Source organism: Phoxinus phoxinus (genome assembly GCF_949152265.1).
Source record: "Phoxinus phoxinus genome assembly, chromosome: 25".
Classification (NCBI taxonomy): domain Eukaryota; kingdom Metazoa; phylum Chordata; class Actinopteri; order Cypriniformes; family Leuciscidae; genus Phoxinus; species Phoxinus phoxinus.
The window spans coordinates 4,001,048-4,022,029 of record NC_136900.1 but is presented as its reverse complement, the minus strand read 5'-3'; the positions used below and the strand labels follow the sequence as shown (position 1 = coordinate 4,022,029).

Here is a 20,982-nt window from a genome sequence, read left to right as displayed (position 1 = left end):
TTTTTTTTGGATCACTTTTACTCAGGACATGCTAGCTGGCAACAAAGGATTCCATTCATTATGCTAAGCTAAGCTAGCGGCAACCTATCTAAATGTAGGAAAGACGGTGAATAAGCCCTATTTCAAAAAACGGTGGAGTGTTCCTTTAAAGACCAGGGGCCTCATTTATAACCGTTGCGTACGCACAAAACAGGCCCTGAAAGAGGCGTACGCCATTTCCGACGCATAACTTGTGATTTATAAAAACAAACTTGACGGGAAAATGTGCGCACCTGCACGCAAACTCTGACCCATGCGTACGAACGTTTTGGAGACGGAGCAGTTTGGCGACACTGATGGTGAGCTGGAGTTAAATGTCTTTTTGGTCACTTTTAGACAGAAAATCGAAATAAAATTATACATTTACAGAAATATAATAGGCCTACAAATATAATTTCACTCACCAAGCCTATCACTTGAAGCAAATATCCACACCTTAAATGTCCGCGCCACCGAGCGCGTTGGGCCGTTTAGTGAAACTGACGCATAGAACGGCAGATGAAGTAAAACTGTAAATCTTCATTATGAGTCCTAATCATAAATAGCCTAGGCTACAGTGCATGTTCACAATAACAGTTTAAATAAAATAATGATTTATGTTTTATTTCTGATATAAACATTTAGATTAAATATGCCATTCTAATTTTCTAATTAATAGAGTTAAACACTTAAACTACATGACATTTACTGAAAAGTAAAACAAATATATATATTCAATAAATAGCCTATAAATATTTGTTGTGGATGCAATGCTTTTGAACACTTTTCCTTTGGCATGCTTTGTTTTAATGTTTTAACTACAGAGATAATTGCTTATCATGATAATAGCAGATTGTGCAAACATAGGCTAATGCACAACAAGGTCGATCTGTTTCGAAAATCAATTAAAAAGACTATTTGGCCAGTGGAAAAGATTGAGAAAAACTTTCTCTGAAATGTATTTAACACTAGGCTATTTGATTTATCTATTCAAAAACAAGGCATAGGCTACTAAATTATTTTTATTAATGTAATGTGACGGCACATCCGTATTTCATATTTTCCTAATGTCTTGTACCGTTAAACATGTTATCACGTGGATGAATAATCATATGCAAATGATATGCAGATGAGGATATGCATAGTAAAACTAGGCGTTGTAAGCTCCATATATGGTTATTTCGGGGAGGAGACGCATGTGCGCACAATCTTCCGCTGAGTGGGATTTATAAAGTGAATCCTGCGCAGGTTCTGGCGTACGCACGGTTTTATAAGTCTGAATATTTTTTTGCGCACGCCATTTTTGGCTTTTGGGCGCACGTACACTTTTAGTAAGGATCCTACGCACAGTTTTATAAATGAGGCCCCAGATACTTTTGAACAATTATTGTAGTAACGTTACTAGTAATTGTAACATTGTAGTAAAGTGTTTTATAAAACACTGAATGTTATGCCTATGTATATATAGTATGTCATTCAGAACATTTAAACTGTGTAAACAGTAATGAAAAGATGAACATTTTCATATTCATCTTCTGAAATGTCATGAAATGCATTTCACTTCCTGTACTAATCGGAATGACTACAGCATTAAAGCACCATTACTTCCAAGGTTTGTAACTTAATCTCATACTATCTGCATTTTGAATGTTTAATAAAACCTATTTGTTCAGTGCTCGGCAAGGAAAAAGGGATTTGATCCTCAGTAGCGTGCCAGCTCTTAGTAGTCCCACAATCCTCTGATAAGTGGACAGCCAATGACTGCGCTCAGAATCTAAAGCATATTTCTTCTAAATCCTGCTTCATTTCACAGGTGTATTGAAATCAAACTCACCCCCTGTAGAAATAATGAAGAAAGAAGGCTGTCATCAAGACCCAGAGTGGGCTCCCATTTGCCAGAAAAAGCCAGAGAAGATTATAGAAACAGAATAAGCATATAGTACATAGCACAAGATGGGTCAAGAACTTAATTTCACACTGATGGGCAATTTGGCTTTGGAAATATTTCCTTCACATGAAGAGCATAAATCTAAGTCTACAGCCATTGAGCTGCCTACAACATTTTAAAGCATCATGGATTTACTTCTAAACACAACATTATGCTTCCTTTATGATATCATGTTTAGGCCATTTTGTATGGAAACATTGCATGTATTCTACAAGGAGAAGGTAATATCAGAATCTTTTTTATGCTTATTAGAACATGTGTAATGTGAAACTGGATAAAATGAGGTGTACACTTACATGCTAGAAAGCCAAGTGAAGGCATTGGAAATGAGAAAAAAAAGGAGACAGGCAACATTATACATCAACTTATTCAAATTAACTTCTTTTTTATATATATATATAAATGTATGAAATTGACCATACCCCTGCAAAATGATCATATCAGGAATTAGCGTCAACGTTTGTAAAAGGGCCTCTATTATACTTTATCAGATATTAACTTTCATGCAGCTGTCTGAATGTAAAAGATCTGCAAAGTTTTAAAGATCAACGTGCAAATCAAATTGTTATTGTCTCCTAAAAGAAAGTATTTATTATGAACTGCTGACATCAGTCATCAATAATTCTAGTCTCACTTCCTGTTACATACCTACATAATGCATAATTTGCATAATGCCAGCCTATTTTATTGGCTGCTCGTGCACAACGTCTTTGACCCTCGAACACTGTGGTTGTCGCTGAGGCCTGGAAGACTTTGGTTAATCCACTCTGCATGCATTTCAAAAGAATGAGACACTGGCTTGAATTGATACATTACAACCGATATCATCGTTATTGTTCGTATCACTGTGTATCAAGTGATGAGGAAGATACGGAGCTGAAATTCAGATATGATAATGGTTGTGATAATGACGCACTGTAAGCGGTCGTCCAATCACAACAGACTGGGTCATCTGACCAATCAGAGGAGAGTAGACCAATCACAACAGACTCGGTCATCTGACCAATCATAGAAGAGTAGACTAATCACAACAGACTGGGTCATTTGTCCAATCAGAGGAGAGTAGACCAATCACAACAGACAGGGTCATTTGTCCAATCAGAGGAGAGTAGACTAATTACAACAGACTCGATCATCTGACCAATCATAGAAGAGTAGACTAATCACAACAGACTGGGCCCTCTGGCCAATCGGAGGAGAGTAGACCAATCACAACAGACTGGATCATCTGACCAATCAGAGGAGAGTAGACCAATCACAACATACTGGATCATCTGACCAATCAGAGGTAAGTAGACCAATCACAACAGACTCGATCATCTGACCAATCAGAGGTAAGTAGACCAATCACAACAGACTCGATCATCTGACCAATCATAGAAGAGTAGACTAATCACAACAGACTGGGTCATCTGACCAATCAGAGCAGAGTAGACCAATCACAACAGACTGGACCATCTGACCAATCGGAGGAGAGGAGACCAATCACAACAGACTAGGTCATCTGACCAATCAGAGGAGAGTAGACCAATCACAACAGACTGGGTCATCTGACCAATCAGAGGAGAGTAGACCAATCACAACAGACTTGGCCATCTGACCAATCAGAGGAGAGTAGACCAATCACAACAGACTGGGCAATCTGACCAATCAGAGGAGAGTAGACCAATCACAACAGACTGGGCCATCTGACCAATCAGAGGAGAGTAGACCAATCACAACAGACTGGGTCATCTGTCCAATCAGAGGAGAGTAGACCAATCACAACAGACTTGGCCATCTGACCAATCAGAGGAGAGTAGACCAATCACAACAGACTGGGCAATCTGACCAATCAGAGGAGAGTAGACCAATCACAACAGACTGGGCAATCTGACCAATCAGAGGAGAGTAGACCAATCACAACAGACTGGGCCATCTGACCAATCAGAGGAGAGTAGACCAATCACAACAGACTGGGTCATCTGACCAATCAGAGCAGAGTAGACCAATCACAACAGACTGGGTCATCTGACCAATCAGAGGAGAGTAGACCAATCACAACAGACTGGGCAATCTGACCAATCAGAGGAGAGTAGACCAATCACAACAGACTGGGCCATCTGACCAATCAGAGGAGAGTAGACCAATCACAACAGACTGGGTCATCTGACCAATCAGAGCAGACTGGGCCATGTGACAAATTATAACAGAGTAAATCAATCACTGGGGCCGACTGTTCAATCAGAGTAGAGATACTTCAGAGACAGAATTGTCGAACTAACCGTTTCCGACTCTTTGATAAAATTAGGTAATGCAACAAACAATGTATACTATGAGAATATTATTATTATTATTATTATTTTACATTTGATGCATGTAAACCTGTTAAAATAGCATAATAGGGGCACTTTAACTTGTTTTTAACACTAACACACACACACACACACACACACACACACACACACACACACACACACACACACACACACACACACACACACACACACACACACTGTAAGTCAAAACAAAAAAGTCCATCAAAAGACATGAAGGGAAAGTAAAACAGAAATCTGCTCGTGTGTTTGTGAATCACAGTGAGGCGTATCCAGACCCTGACGGCGCTCCATGGATTATTGATTTTTTTATTCCATGTCTGCCCAGAGGAGACTGCACTTGAAGAGCACCATTAGCCCCATAACGATTAGAGAGCAAAAGTTAATTATGTAATTATGAAGGCAATAAGAAGTGCGTGTGTGCTTGACTGTGCCTGTGAAGGCTTTAAACATTATCTTCAATGAGACGGAGGGAGGGGAGATTAACGGAGGGAAAAAACGAGAGAAAACATTAAGTAAACTCTTTCACTCCTCCGATTTTACAACTAGATTTTTTTTCTTTTGTTTATTTTTTCATATTTCCATAAATTCTTTATTACACATCTACTATACTGAACATGTTTTCGATTTCTGAATTGATATTTTGAATACCAATAAGGTGGCAACAATTAAAAAGTGTTATTAAAAAGCATATAGTGGGGAAAAAAAGTTATATAACCTTTATAATATATTTTTTAAAATATTAATTTATTTGAAATATTTACACATATATATTAATTAACAATTTAACCTTGAAATATTAATAATAATAATTCATATTAATAATTATGATGTGTACATTCACGTGTTTAACGGTTACACGACTTTCAGTTTTATAGTTATTACATCAAAACCATTGTTGAAAAGGATATAAATATATATTTTTTTTTATGTGTAAAAACCAACATGAATAAAAATATTGTATTTTAAGAACTTAAAAGCGTTTTCTTTGATATTTTTTGTCATTGACCACACACACATTCGTGTATTTTCACACTTACATAAACGCCAATCTGCAAAGTGTTGAATCGGACTCTAAACTGTGCCGGGATCTGAACGGAAGCACCCGTCTCCGAGGGACCGAGTGTGGGGGTACACATCAAGGTTGGGGGTCGGGACGGGGGGAGCCAGAGGCACACAGATCCTGTCAGTATTGCACTTCTCCAACCCACAATGTGACGAGATAAGATACAGTGGATTATAATATGCATGAGCTGGGGGGTGAGGCCAACGCTTTCACTGCTGGACTGTTGGTATATCCACAATAAATAAACATGAGGTCATGTTTATGCAAAGAGAGAGGAGGAGGTTATACATTCAAAACTTCAATTCTGAGCTAAACACACATCCTCTTAACCGTGTGTTTGATTAGCAGAAGAAACTGCAGATTAGCCACATCAAGCTAAAGCAGGAATACCAGTCTGTGACCTAAGGGCTCGCATTAAAGAGAAATATGGTTTGATTATACACAAATAGCGCCAACCCAGGCGGAGGAGGAGTTCATTTCTCCGTGAGAGCGGTGTGTTGCGGTGTGTGTGTGTGTGTGGGCTCCTGCAGAGGTGTAAATGCGAGTGTGTCAGTCGGGACACCGGCTCCTGTCAGCTCTCACCGCTCTCTGGTTGACGTCCGCTCCGGAGCGCACCATCATGTCCACCGTCTCCACGCGGCCCTGCTTGACCGCCCAGTGGAGCGCCGTCTGCAACACACGCAAGCAAACACACCAGCTGTCAATCACCACACTGCTGTCAATCACACACGTGATGTATTCAGGCTACACGTCCCACCTGGGCTTAATAAGACTCCGGCGCTACCGTAACTCTGAACTCACGTGAGCCGCTCTCTTGTCCGCATTCACACGGGTCATATTGACCGAGCATGCGTTGCTTCGTATGATTGGCTGAGGTGTTGATTTCTTTTAAAATAATATTCTGTCATTATGAGCCTAAACCTTTACGCTGCTATTTTTTACAGATTTTTGTTATTTTGTTATTTAATGAAACTCTTCTCTGTATCAAACCTGGTGCGACTTTTTGTAAGCCACATGAACTCAAAATTATTATTAATTATTCTCGGTTAAATTTGAGTACTTCATTTCAAAAAGTTCACTCATGTCGATTAACTGGCCATTCCTCGAACTGAGAACGCACTCTGGAGCGGTTCGTTTGTAGTGAGTACGTTTGAAAGCGCATCGAGACCACCTCGGCTTGTTGGGTCCGCTTTTGGTGCGCACTGCATTCACACCGGCCCGAACCAACCGCACCACGGGGACAACGAACTCTAGTGCGATTCAACCCAACTAAATGAGGCCGGTGTGAAAGCACCCTGAGACTCATCTTTTCAGCGTCTTGGTCCAGTTGTTTGGCGCACCAGGGTTCAGACGGCAGCGTTCACGATTATTCAAATGAACCGAATCAGAGCAAATGAATCAGAGCAATCGCACCGGGGGTCGTTTGGCATCAGACCGAGACCCATCTTTTCAGGATGGCAGCGTTCACACTAGGGACGTGTTCACACTTGGCATGTTAGGTTTGATTAAAACGAACTCTGGTGCGATTGCTCTGTTAAAAATGCCATTCTGAACGCTAAGCAGATCAGGACTAAATGTTTTTGTGAACCGAACTACAAGTGTGAACACAACCTTATTCAAACGAACCGAACAGAGCAATCACACCAGGGTTCATTTTAATCAAACCAAACCTGCCAAGTGTGAACATCACTGCAAAACCAATGTAGTTTGTGCTTTATACATGCATTTCATTTTTATATTACTTAAATAAGATATTAGCTATAGGTTAGAGACCATATTAATTAATTAGACAAATGAAAAGCTGTGAGAAACAGTGATACAAAAATTATAAAAATAATCTAAACCAGTAACCCATTAAACAGACTGTTCCCCTCACAGTCTCATTTTCATTCACTTCAAATGAAATATAGTGGCGCCAGTCAAGAAAACTTCAGATCCTCTTAAAGCTGCAGTCCGTAACTTTTGGCGCTCTAGCGGTTAATAAACAGAACTGTATGCGTCTTGTGGAAGAACATTGTAGCCGGAGCTACTTCTCTCTGTTTATGTCTAAGACGTAAGCTACTGTGCTACTCCACAGTGGTGCAGACCTAAACCCGTCTAAAATAGTACCAATATAAACACTTATTGGTGAACTGTAGTGATTCAGGATAAGACAAAAACACGGTTTGGAAAATGGATTCATGACGTAATCATATAAATGTTGTACATTTTGAACGAAAAATAAATTACGGACTGCTACTTTAAGTGTGCCTTTAACTTTAACTCCAAATACCAAAGTCCTAAACCGGTCACTGTATCTGAAGCCCATTTCTGCCGCACCTATCAAAGCTGTGTTTGGGATCATTTGCATAAGCAGATTTGGCTCCATACGAATGAATGAGAACAGGCCTGAGTCATTAGCATAGCAGCTAATTCAGCACAACGTTAGCTCACTGAGGCCAAACCCAAGGACGCTGCCCTGCTGCTGTTCAACCCTGCGTCCCAGCAGACGAACACATAATGCACCTCAATCCATAACACCATCTCACAAGAAGAAATGGACATTTAGAGCTACTTCATAATACTGATGATCTAAAGTATTATTTTCTTGTATGTTTTGTGATTATACATATGATTTATTGATTTATATATATATATATATATATATATATATGTATATAATTATATAATTATTTTTTTTAATATATTTTTTTTATTACTAATCGTTATTATTTTAAATGTATTTTAATATAAAAAGTAAATTATTTTATTTATTTATTTAGATAAAAACACACTAGGGTGAGTAACAGGGCTGCAGATTTAGACAAAATCCATTTTATTTTAGTATCATTGAGATTTATACATCAAATGAAAGCTGACTGAATAAGCTTTCAATTATGGTTTGTTACGATATGACAATATTTGAACGTATACTTAAAAATCTGAGGGTGCAAAAAAAATCGAAACATTGAGAAAATCGGCTTTAAAGTTGTGCATGTTCACGATTGTGCTGCATTCACTCACAAAAATAAACGTTTTATATATTTACGGTAGGAAATTTACAAAATATCTATATGGATCATGATCTTTATGATCTCATGATCCTAATGATTTTTGGCATAAAAGAAAAATCTATCATTTTGATCATTTTGACCCATATAATGTATTGTTGGCTATTGCCACAAATATACCCGTGCGACTCGTGACTGGTTTTGTGATCCAGTTGGTTTTATTTGTATATTTTCAGTTGTCATTTAAATATTTGTTAAAGTTGGTAATTTATTCATTTGTTTTTTTATATGACTAAATAGTTTTTATAACTTTTTATTTCAGTTTTATTTTTGCACATCAAGTTGAAATGAAATGTTAAATATGATGATTTCTCCCCTAGATTGCACAGAATGTAGAATAAAGAATGAATACAGACACAGTTACAGGATACTTACAAACTTCAGGTCCGAGTGAAGAGTTCCAAGTGTTATTTTTTTATTCATTGCGTGTGTCGGAGATTCCCGGAGCGAGACAGAGAAAGAAAGCAAGAAAACAACATCGGTAATAGGATAACACAGCTCTTTTTGGCCTTGTTGCTCTCCATAGTCGCCATTGTGTTCCTTCACATCGGCGTGTTTGGCCAAAAGCTCAGAGTGTTTCTCCGGTCCGCGTCCACATTCCCTCGCAGGGACACATCAAAGCCGGAGCAGCCATGCTTTTGTCAAACTCTCCTCCCCATTTTTCTGTCACCAAGTTTTATCTCTTCCAAATCGCCACCAGCCTTTAACCTATTCTGAGCCGATTAGCTGAATGCTTGATTTGAGCATTAGAGAAACTATAGCAACCTGTAATCTGCCAAAGAGCGAATCAAAAAGCCCTATGTATCTTGTCACGCAAGAGCTGGCAGCCCACCTTGACCCCATAAGCCGTCTCTTACAGAGCCTCGCTGGGCGGACAGGCCCCGCTTTATTCACACACAATCCGTTGAGAAATGGTCTCCGGCCAATCTGTGCCCCGTCCTGAAGAGCAACAATCTGCCCAAGTCTAGGATCACTTTGTAAACAATATGCGATAAAACAATATCCACTGAACAGCCTACAGGAAATTAAAAGCTAGTGCAGCTAACATGTTAGCATAAAGTATTGACGCATTAAAGGAGCACTCCACTTTTTTGGGAAATGGGCTCATTGTCCAACTCCTCTAGAGTTAAACAGTTTTACCGTTTTCTAATCCATTCAGCCGATCTCCGGGTCTGGCGGTAGCACTTTTAGCATAGCTTAGCATAGATCATTGAATCTGATTAGACCGTTAGCATCTCTCTCAAAAATATGACCAAAGAGTTTCGATATTTTTCCTATTTAAAACTTGACTCTTCTGTAGTTACATCGTGTACTAAGACCGACAGACAATAAAAAGTTGTGATTTTCTAGGCCGATATGACTAGAACTATCCTCTCATTCCTGCGTAATGATCAAGGAACTGCTGACGTACCAGCAGCGCAATGATATTACACAGCGCCTGAAAATAGTCCCCAGCTCGGTAACTTCCAACGTGACCGGCACTAAGTTTGTAATATCATTGCACTGCTGGTACGTCAGCAGTTCCTTGATTATTACGCAGGAATGAGAGTACGGTAACTACAGAAGAGTCAAGTTTTAAATAGGAAAAATATCGAAACTCTTTGGTCTTTTTTTTGAGAGAGATGCTAACGGTCTAATCAGATTCAATGATCTATGCTAAGCTATGCTAGAAGTGAGACCCGGAGATCTGCTGAATGGATTAGAAAACGGTAAAACTCCTTTAAAGGGGTCATGTGATGCGATGTCTTGTTTTCCTTTTTCTTTAGTGTGTTATGTAGCTGTTAGCGCACGTGTAAGATCTACAGAGTTACAAGGCTCAAAGTCTCAAACCCAAAGAGATATTCTTTTTTAAAAGTTAAGGCTCAGCCATGCCTTCCTAAAACGCTTCGTTTAAACACCTCCACAAATCTACGTCAGTCTGTGGTTTCATAACTCCGCCCAAATGTATACGCTAAGAAAGATGGCGGAACTTTTATTCTCGCTGTATTATTGTTGGCGCCGCCGTGGAGACGCTGTGAGAAATTTCGTTGAGAAATTAAACTACCGGTACTTTGTTTGGCCTTCCAAATAGAAAACAGTGAGCACAGTACAAGCTAAAAATTTGACTGTGTGCTGCGTATTTTTGGGAGGACTGTTTCCAGAGAGTTCGAGGCCGGCTGTGCAGAAAGGCGGATTGTAGAGAGTGGAGCAATTCCATCTTTGCAAGTACAGTCTGGCGCTTCTGACTCACAGACACAAGTGTATGTAAAGTAAGTTTTCATATTTTAAGAAATAAAAAATGCAGACATGGTATGTTTACATAGTGTTCTCACACTCGTAGCACGGCAAAAGACAAAAGTCTCGTAAAAAGACAGTATAAGATATTATAATCAGTAATTATGTCCCCAATGAAAAAAAAATCTTACCAATCTAATACGTTCTGCTCCAGTCGAGCTGGCAAAGTTGATCTCTTTGTTCATCTGCATTTTCCGGATCAGATTCGGGCTCGAATTGATAGTTACCAGTAGGCCTATATCCAAATACGGTAAGGGGCGTGACCTTTCCGTCACACGCTTAAGGTATTCGGGCCAATCACAATGCACTGGATCGCTGGCCAATCAGAGCACATCAAGCTGAGCTTTGTAAAAATGTACGCGTTTCAGAAAGGCGGGGCATGGAGGAGCAACAATAATGTACGCTTTGTGTAAATAATTACTTTTTTTAACCTAAAACCAAATACACAAAATAATGTTTTTTAAAGAACCGTCATATGACCCACATTCAGATGTCTATATAGCAGGGCAGTCCCTTGTGGAATGAAGTGCACTTTAAAGGGATAGTTCACCCAAAAATGAAAACTGTGTCTTTAATTACTCGCCCTCATGTCGTTCCAAACCCGGAAGACCTTCGTTCATCTTCAGAACACGAATTAGGATATTTTTTATGAAATCTGAAAACTTTCTGTCCCTCCATAGACAGCAATTTGATTACCACTTTCAAGGCCCGGAAAGGTAGTAACGACATTGTTAAAATAGTCCATGTGACTTTATCCAACAATCTCTTCTCCAATGCTCTTAACGTAGTAACTGCAGTGCAGCACTTCCTGGTTCTACGTCAGAACGCTGGCTCATTATTGGCCGACGCTGGTCACGTGATGCTGACGCAGGAGCTGGCCAATAGCAAGAAGCGGTTGAATAAAGTCGTTTATTTTTTTGGGGGGGGGGGAGGGGGAATTTGCACACAAAGAGTATTCTCGTCGCTTCGTAACATTGCGGTTGAAGCACTGGAGACACATGGACTATTTTAACGATGTCTTTACTTCCTTTCTGGACCTTGAAAGTGGTAATCAGTACGATTATAGGCATTTCTTTTCCACAAGGGATATGACACACAGATACAATTAGGTGATTACATTTGAATAAACTAACCAAAGTGCTAAAATTCATTTCTGAATCGCACTGCACTTCTTTTCTACGCACATGAATGATACATAACATCATGAGACTTGTGGAGAGCATTGTTACTTTTCAAAGTAATTTACAGTTGGTGGACAATAAAATGGGGTAATAACGTATGGATATGATAATGTGCTTTCTGTATTTAAAAACTGATTTCTTAAATACAGCTTTTCGAACAAAACGTAGAAAAACAAAACATGAATAATAACTAAGAAATAAAAGGTCTGAATATGTCAAATCCACGTGTTTATCAACTACATCAGAAGTAAAAAAAAAATGATAACAATATAAAAACTCTATAACAAAAGATTTGTAATCCCCCAGTTTGATCAAGCCGAGCATAAGAAGCAGCGTAATTCTAGTGTGTGTGTGTGTGTGTGTGTGTGTGTGTGTGTGTGTGTGAGGGAGAGGTTTAGTGTGTGCCAGATGGAGGCTCTGTCTTTTATTGGCGGTGTGAAAGGACAGCTTATAGTGCTCCTCTGTGGTCGGGCTCAATGGAGAGGGTGAGAGCAGACCCTCACACACACACTCTCACTCAAAGCCTGATACTTGTCACCATATGGAGCTGTTTAAAAACGGCCATAGCCCCACACAAAAGAGCAACATTAACAGCCTCTTACAATGACTGCTGGGACAACACTGAATTATTGCACAGGGAGAGCAGACACACACACACACACACACACACACACACACACACACGCACACACGCACACACGCACACACACCTTTTATGACCTTATCACTCAAATTTGAGCTTTGATAATACTGAAAGCTTTGAATATTTTCAATTTCAGAGAGAATTGAAAGGGAATTGAAGGGCTTGTTCTCAGAGGGTTTTGCTTTAGGACCCAGATATTACATTAACCATGTGGCGACCCAACACAATATGAAGATTGTTTATTGTATTAAAGAAAAGCAAAACTTGCTTTTTTATATTACCAGGCTCACCAATATGCACATTTATTAATGTAATGTAGACTAAATAGGAAGATTCACATTTTTGTACATGCATAAATGACGATTTACTAGTTATAATTAATTGATAACAAATATAGTTTTCTCCTCCAATTTACAACCCTTTTTATTTTTTCTATCCTACCTATGCAAAAATGATATGGATAGTCACATTTTATTACTTGCATTTAGCTTAGTTTTTCCTATTGTCCACAACCATTCAACCATTCGAGACCGGCAACCGAGTTTTGAGTCGAGACCGACAAGAACCATTGAATTAGAAGACCAATGTTTTGTTCCAAAACCAAGCAAAATGCAGGATTTTAAGCAGCGTCGGCACACTCATGAGGAAAAATGTGGTGCCTTCTAAGAAAATTATAAGACAGGATCGCAAATATCACCACGTCTCTGTGGAAAAAGCAATCCCAGAATGCACCAGAAAAGCACAATCGAAGATGGCAGATGATGCAAGAGAAAAGTGGCTCATAAATATATTATATTAAGAAAAAAAAAAGTTCCATTCATTATATTTAAATCATGCATTAAACAGTCTACAGAGAAGTAGCATAATGTTAGCATAGCGTAATCCAGAATTTAACACCAAAATCAAATTTACTAGTGAAAAAGATGTTTCTCAAAAAAAAATTACGGTATTATTCCAGAAATAATATACTTTAAAATAATATATGTATAAATAATAAGGTTTGTATAAACCTTATATACAGTATTTTTACTGTATATATAAATGGAAGGTTTACAGAAACTTAATTTGCATGCTAATTGCAATTCAATTAAAATGTATTATAGTTTAAGTTTATAAAGTACTTAAAGTTCTTTCAAGGACTTAAGTACAATCATATGTGTAATTATTTAAAATACAGCAAACGATTATTAAAACATAAAAGCAGTAAAAATTTAAATTTGACTATTAAAAAGTGTGTTAAGAAACAAAGGTCCTGTCCACATACCCTCACTTGTGGTCACACGGCGGGAAGTAAGTGCACAAGACTGTCCCAGGTCAGTAAAATGCCACAGCACAGAACATTAACACACACTATCTCTAATAGCGCTTCGGAGAGGTCTTTGTGGCAAAGAGTATATCCGTCATCCATCACGTTTCATAACTTGGAAAACTTTTCAGTGTAATGTCAATTAATTCGATGTTACATATCATTTGTTTGTAAAACATAAAGCGTTGCATATTTTATTGGTGCAGAGTGTATGTACTTTGTAAAATGTTTTAAAAAAGCACCACCACAATCGCCCAGTTATTAAGTGTGTGATCGGTTATACAAAAATAACCGCAGTCTTGCAGTCTTCACACCGTTGAACACTTTGGCCAAACTCCGGAGATACAGTACGTCATGCCAGTAGACAAGTGGCCAAGTGCAAAAACTGCAAGTGTGGGTATATGGACTGGCTCATAGTCATGGAAGTCTTTAAGAACACTTCTTAATATTATCTGCCAGTACAGTTTTTTAAAATATATACTTTTAAGATTTGAAGTACATTAAGTGTACATTCAATACTATTGAGGGCACTTCTTTTTCACAATGGAAATGACACAGTTTTGAATGATGTCTAAAAATCCCAGAAAGCACTGAGACAAGTTCTGTGGGAAAACCCAATCCAAGAGAAAGCAGTGCCGACATGTGTAAAAATAGCTTGTTTGTAATATTTGACTCAATATTTGTTTATGAGTATGTATTATATTGTGGGTAGTTGTGTATCAGTGTTTAGCTTAGAAACTAAAACGACTATAAGACTAAACTCTATTGAAGGCGATGTGTATTTTGAGTTAGGAGCATTATTTTTTAATAAGACACCAAGTGTGTAAAGCTTCAATTTCGGTTAAGATGCTGCCTTAAAGGTATAGCCGAAACACTTCGTCTACACTTTTAATTATTTCTTAATGATTTAACCCAGTTAATTAAATGCATTTTACTTCAACACGTGAGTGCATTGGAGTATTTAATATGAGATTAGTAAGTAAATTATAAGTACACATATACAATACATTGTGGGTTCTTTCTTTTTTTTAAGGCAATTGGTTTCCTCAATTTAAGAAAGTAGACAGAACTCAGATAAACTAGATTATTAGTTTTAAGTTAAGTAGATTGACATTTTCAAGTGATTGCAATTTAATAAAATTAGGTTAATCCAACTTAAAATAAAAAGTGATCACAACACCTCTTTAGTTTCAGTAACTTTTACTTGTCAGGGAAACTTGGAATTGTCAAGTTCACGTAACTTATTTTTTTCAATTGCACATGAAGTTTATTTACTTATTAATTTTAAGGTAACGGGTTTCCTCCCTTTTTAAGTTAAGTCAACTGATCACTTTTTACAGTGTGACAGAAAGACAGTTCAGTTAGGTCTTTTCCATCAGAAACACAGATGAGAACAAGTCCTCTGTCGGCTCTCACAAATCATGAGCTGAGAATTAAGAAGGAAAGAGAACATTTCTGACTTTTTAATGAAGCCTATATTTTACATTATGCACCCTCTCACCTCACAAAACTGTTAAATCTCAACCACATTTACGCTGCAACACTGTGAAATTGTTTTGTAAACACACAAAAGGCCAATGAAAAGATGTAAAGAGCCTTCCTTATCCTAAAACTTAAGCATGAGTTTAATCCTTTTATACCACAGTAGCTCAATCCTCCATTCCTATTGGCTGAGAGCTGCGGAGAGGTCCATGTCTGCCTCGAGGCGGCTGGAGCGCTGCCTGTTTGTTAAACTAATAATTGCCGTGTCATTACACTATAATTACTCACAATGATCATTCGGCTGCCTGTGCGTATAGAGAGATTTGCATACCAGACACACAAATTAGCATGAATTAAATACCTCATCATTGCAATTTTTAATGTTGAACAAGAGTGCTGAACTCCTGCATGAAGATGCCTAAGGGTGTAAACCAAACTCTAATGTTTTCATAGTAACACTGGCTTCTTCTCGTTATTTGATTGTGTGCTCTTGAAAACGTGGACAAATCCTTTTAATGTAACTTGAGTTAATAAAGATCAATGAAAAGCAGTGATATATGCACATTACTGTTTGTCAGTGCGGTAATAATGAAATCAATTCTGTTTGTTTGAAATATAAAAGAGTATAAGAAAAATAGATAAAGAATATGTGCATCCAAATATCACAACAATAATGTGTTTTCAAATTGTGGAAAAGGTGAGAGGAAAAAAAAAGCTAAATGTATTTAACAGTAAGACTTTTTTTCATATCTGCCCCAATATTAAACGAATGGGATTTCTTACCAAGGGGATCATCATATTTGTGGGTCCTTGGCATTTAAAAGTTTGACCCTGTGTTGGGGTATTGCGGGTGGTCTCTATGTGGTTACTAAGGTGTTCTAAGAAGTTTTTAGCATGTTGCTATGTGGTTACTAGAGTAATCTGTGCGGTTGACCTAAGTCAAAAGAGCCCACCCGAAAGTCTCTGTGATATTCTGGTCCCTAAATATAATAAGGTCACTCGTTTACTACGGGAATGCTTGCCTTAGCAAACACTACTAATAAACTTGATATATAACCAAAAACAACGCTTAGAGAGCATACTTACCCCCTGTAAATCCAGTGAGGTCATTGAAGTGATTGAAGACAACATGGATCAAACATTGTTCTGATGCTAATGAAATACTGTACAATGGACTCTAAGCAAGTTTCCTTTACATTCTAGTCAAGAGAGCTAATGAGATCTAATGAAAGAACTACTCTAAAGAGAACAGCTACTCAACTAATCCATTCCACCTTCATCAACACATCACAAGGCTAAAGTTGAGCAGCCCAAGAGGAGAGAAGCATTGTTGTGAAGCTCAGGCTAAGGGAAGGACCAAATCTAGGTACATAGATTAGCATCCACAGAGGGGATTATGGACACCTACTCCCATTTCAAAGCCTCGCCTTTTTTGAAGTTTTGGGGGTTGTTGGCTCTAAGCTGAGAAATTGTGAGTCTAAAGGCTAAACTCTCATTTGATTCCTCTGGGATCTCCTCAGCTTAATCCCCAGATCCTGGTCTCATCTTCCCTTGTTATTCGATCGCACTAAGATCAGCGTCCAACCTGGCTACGGACACCCCCTTCTCATTTCCACCCCCCTTCATTAACTTCTCTTAAGAAGATTAGCAAGCCCTTGGATGTTATTGTTTGCAAATCTGATTTCCCTGGTGTCATATTCTAGTAAACAACAGCATTGCGATGGATGCAACTGACCAGTGGGCATCTCTACTCATACATACCATTCACATATCATTCATCCAAACACCCCCCAAAGAAGAAGATATCAAATTCCACACAGGGATCAATGAGACTCTGTGAATAGTTATAATTATTATATATATATATAATGCGGTTCATTTAAATTGACTATTTTCAACACAGTTGCATGACACTTCCTAACTATTATACGTTTTGGCAATTTGGTGACAAATTCCCATGAATTCTTTCAATGTCATTTGTAAGTTTTCGTACAACCTCCTCGCGCCCCACTGAGGGTTAGATTCAGGGTTGCTTCATGTACATCACAAATTGTATGTTTACATATTGTACAAATTTGCATTAAATTGCAACTTCGTGAAATACTAAACAAAATTTTGTGAGATCAGGTTTGCGTTTCCCCAAAGCATAGATAGCCAACTATGGTTGCAAGTTCCGTCGTTATCAGCATAGTTCAACGATTTGGTGTTTTCCGAAACCATACAGTTCCGACGAACATTACTAGTTTGTCAAGAGATTTAAAGCGCCGTTTTTGAAGAGTGTGCATGTGCGTGCATGCTCTAGTACGTAAGAACGAGCCTTCTCATTATTAGAAAAAATGAGAATTAGTCCTCAGATGCCATGTCTGGCAAAAATCTACCATTAAAATCTCATTTTAAAGACAAATTTGTGACAACACGGTTTCGGAAAACAGTTGTGACAAGCTAATTGATTTCTTCAACGATGCATTGCAGCGGATTATGTCGTTGTATGGGAAACACACCCCAGGTCAACTATTTAAGTAAATTAATTGGAGCTGAAAATGATAAATATATGCGCATATGTGGGCGCATATATTCCCAATACAATTTAGTCATGTTACCCCACTACTTTGGAATACCTACTCTGTTTTGAACACTGGAATATCTACTCTGTTTTGAAAACAATTACTGTCACGCTACTGAAATTTGTAGTTTAGTTGTAAGTTTTGCCATTTTTATTTCAGCCTCACATTACAATTGATGATCTTCCTGAAACAACACTTTAGCATAATTATGGACAACAGATAGAAAGAGTAAAACTAAAAATGACACGAAAATAGGGATAAACAGATTAATGGGTTTGCATGACTTCTTTCTAGTGGCATGAAGTAGAAGCGAAGGGTGCGGGATGAAGGGGTCTAGGTAGAGTCGTACTTACGGTGACAAAGTCCTGCAGACGTGAAAAGAAGTAGGAAATGAATGTAATGAGATTGTGGACATCACAGACGCATAAATCAAACATGGTCAAAGGATGTATCGCACAAAGTCACACATTGCAATTCAATAGAGCGGCATTTCCTGCAAAGATTCACAAGGGACTCAAGGTAACCGTTTGATTGGAAATGAGGAGGCACTAATTAATTTGAAAAGCTGTTATCTTGCTCAGTATCTGCGTCTATGAGAGGGGTTTGAACCATTTGGCTGTGATGCTTCAAACACAAAGAGCTTCATTTCCCCTAGAGACACCAATGCCAAGTTCAGCCCACAAACCCCTTTCAATTCTGCCAAGCAATTCTAGCCATGCCATTAATTCCACAAAGCCAAATGTAATTGATTGATAAGGGCCTGAGATTAACCTTTCCTATGAGTTTTTGTCTCTCAATCGTGATGGCCACATAAGATGCAGTCTATCCCATCAACACTATCGCTTTTATCTGATCCTGGTTAAGAGCATTGGCCATTACTGTTGACCTGGGGGGACTGGATGAGCAAAAAGGTCCACTGAAAATGTCCATCTTTGACTGCCACATCTGAAGTCCGATCTGATGAGAATGTCCCATCTTATCTCCAAAGACAATGAAGATGCATTTGAACCAGTTCCTTGTTTGAAAAATGTATTGTTGGGTACAGAAGAAAACCTTGCGTGCTCTTTGGAAATGTCCTGTTGTTGTCTAAGTTAGCATCACTTACACAAAAGAACATTTTGCTGTTATCAGCGCTAGCATGCTCGTGGACACATGATTTAAAGTGTCCTCTCTGGTGGGAGCAGGTCCACAAACTTGCAGTGAACTGAAACAGAATCCCGCTGGACCACATCCACCCTAACCAAGAGATATGGAAGATGCAACTAAAGATTGTGAAATCCGCTTGACTTTGAAAACTAGTGGAAAGAACAATAAACCATGTTTGGATTTTTGATTATATCTTGAGAAAAACACAATGGTAACTATGTTTTAAAAACACAATTCTAAACAGCTTTTATGAAAAGGGAAATTTGCAGAAAACAGTGCCATTTGTGGGCCATGATTTGCTACTGATATAATTGGCATGCTATAGAATTCCTATAGATTTAACTCTGTTTAGTGGGTAATGTGAAATGTGCCATTCATTTTATTGTCAATTATATTTTATTTTTGTAATTTATCACAGACACACCAAAACTAAGTGATACTAACATAATTTGCTCTATTCAAATTCTAAGTATATAGAATCTGTAACTGCCAAACTTAATGTAACATATTTTAAATAATGGTGTGCTTTCGAGTTAGACTTGGGGTTAGTAAAGTTAGACTTAGTAGATAGACTTTTTTATTTTTTTTTTATTTACACAAACGGCACAGATTTTTGAGAATGGCCTATCTTTGCCCGGTTGCATAAAGCAACATAAAAATGTACCTTAAGTATGAGACTTAAGGCGTGATTTCCCCTCAGCTAAGGGAATGACTTAAGGGTGTTGCATATAATCCCTTAAACGGTTCTCTTAGGTAATGGAAACCGTTAAGTGTTTCACGACAGCGACCCAGGTTTTGCCATTATAAAATTTGATTGCTGCCATGGACACGTTATTTGTTAATACAAAGAGCGGTAAATTTCACGTTTCAAGTTTCACAAGATTTAACACTATGGGGAATGATATACTAACGCCACCATGCTGAGGGGAGTGCATGCCAAATTATGGCTGTGACAAAACATCAAAGATTTCAGATTCAGATTCACAGAAATGCTTAAAACACTACCCCTTTGGGTCACATACAGGCTGTGAATGGTATCAACAACCTGATACCCTGAAGCCTCAGCGGCGCTAGAGCTGCATCCATACATTTGGTAAATGTGCAAGGGGAGAGAGCTAGGGCGAACGGAAGAACCCAATATTGGAATGCTTCGCCCCCGAAAGCGAACCTCAGGAACTTCCTGTGAGATGGAAGGATGGATATGTGGAAGTATGCGCTCTTCAGATCTATCGTGACAAACCAATACTCGGATTGAATTTGGTTCACAATGATGGGAATAGTGAGCATCTTGAACCTGAACCTCCTCAGAGACCGATTCAAGTGCCTGAGATCTATTATTGGACGAAACCCCCCATCCTTCTTGGGAACTATGAAGTAGCGGCTGTAAAACCTGGAATCCCTGTCCGGCGGAGGAACACGTTCTATGGCCTCCTTTACCAGCAGGGAATTTACTTCCTGTTCCAATACCCGACCCTGCTCTGGGTCGACTGCAGTCCAAACCACCCCGTTGAATTTCGGTGGGCGAAAAAAACTAACTGCAGCCTATACCCTTTTGAATGGTGTGCAGGGCCCAAGGAGAAATATTAATTGAATCCATGAATCTAAATATTATACAGAGGGAACCAGGTCGAGGCTGGTTTCAGGTATCATTCGAGATTCGTTCTCGACCCCCTGAAGCGGCTCTCCGGCAGGGTTCGATCGAAAACGATTCTTGGTGTTTGGACGCAAGCGCTGCCTGGCCGCAAGCCGTTTGCTGGAAACCGATGCGTCCCGAAGCACACTTGACGGCGGGAAGCCGACATCGATTTCCTGTGGGCTCCACGGAGGAGGCGACCTTGATCGCTCCGTCACGGGTCGGGCAGCCCGAAGAGATCCTACGTTTGCTAGGATCTCTTCTCCGAAGCCTTTTTCGCCTGCAGGATGCCCTGCTTCTTCTGAGGCTTCGGCTGAGAGCGCCGTCTATGCCCCCAAGCTCCTTGGGGGGGGATC

General features: G+C 38.9%; 1 protein-coding gene across 2 annotated transcripts in view; it reads right to left on the bottom strand.

Moving 5' to 3' along the window:
- The window catches only part of LOC306993246 (uncharacterized protein), a 113,291-nt gene that overhangs the window by 21,184 nt on the left and 71,125 nt on the right, over window positions 1–20,982 (bottom strand). For both annotated transcript variants that reach the window (XR_013796420.1, XM_079602912.1), the window contains exon 7: window positions 5,930–6,016. Coding sequence is in view for 1 of the 2 variants with exons in the window: in XM_079602912.1 (XP_079459038.1) it covers window positions 5,930–6,016 (87 nt within the window). In the remaining variant the exon portion in view is untranslated. The remainder of the gene's footprint in view (window positions 1–5,929; window positions 6,017–20,982) is intronic.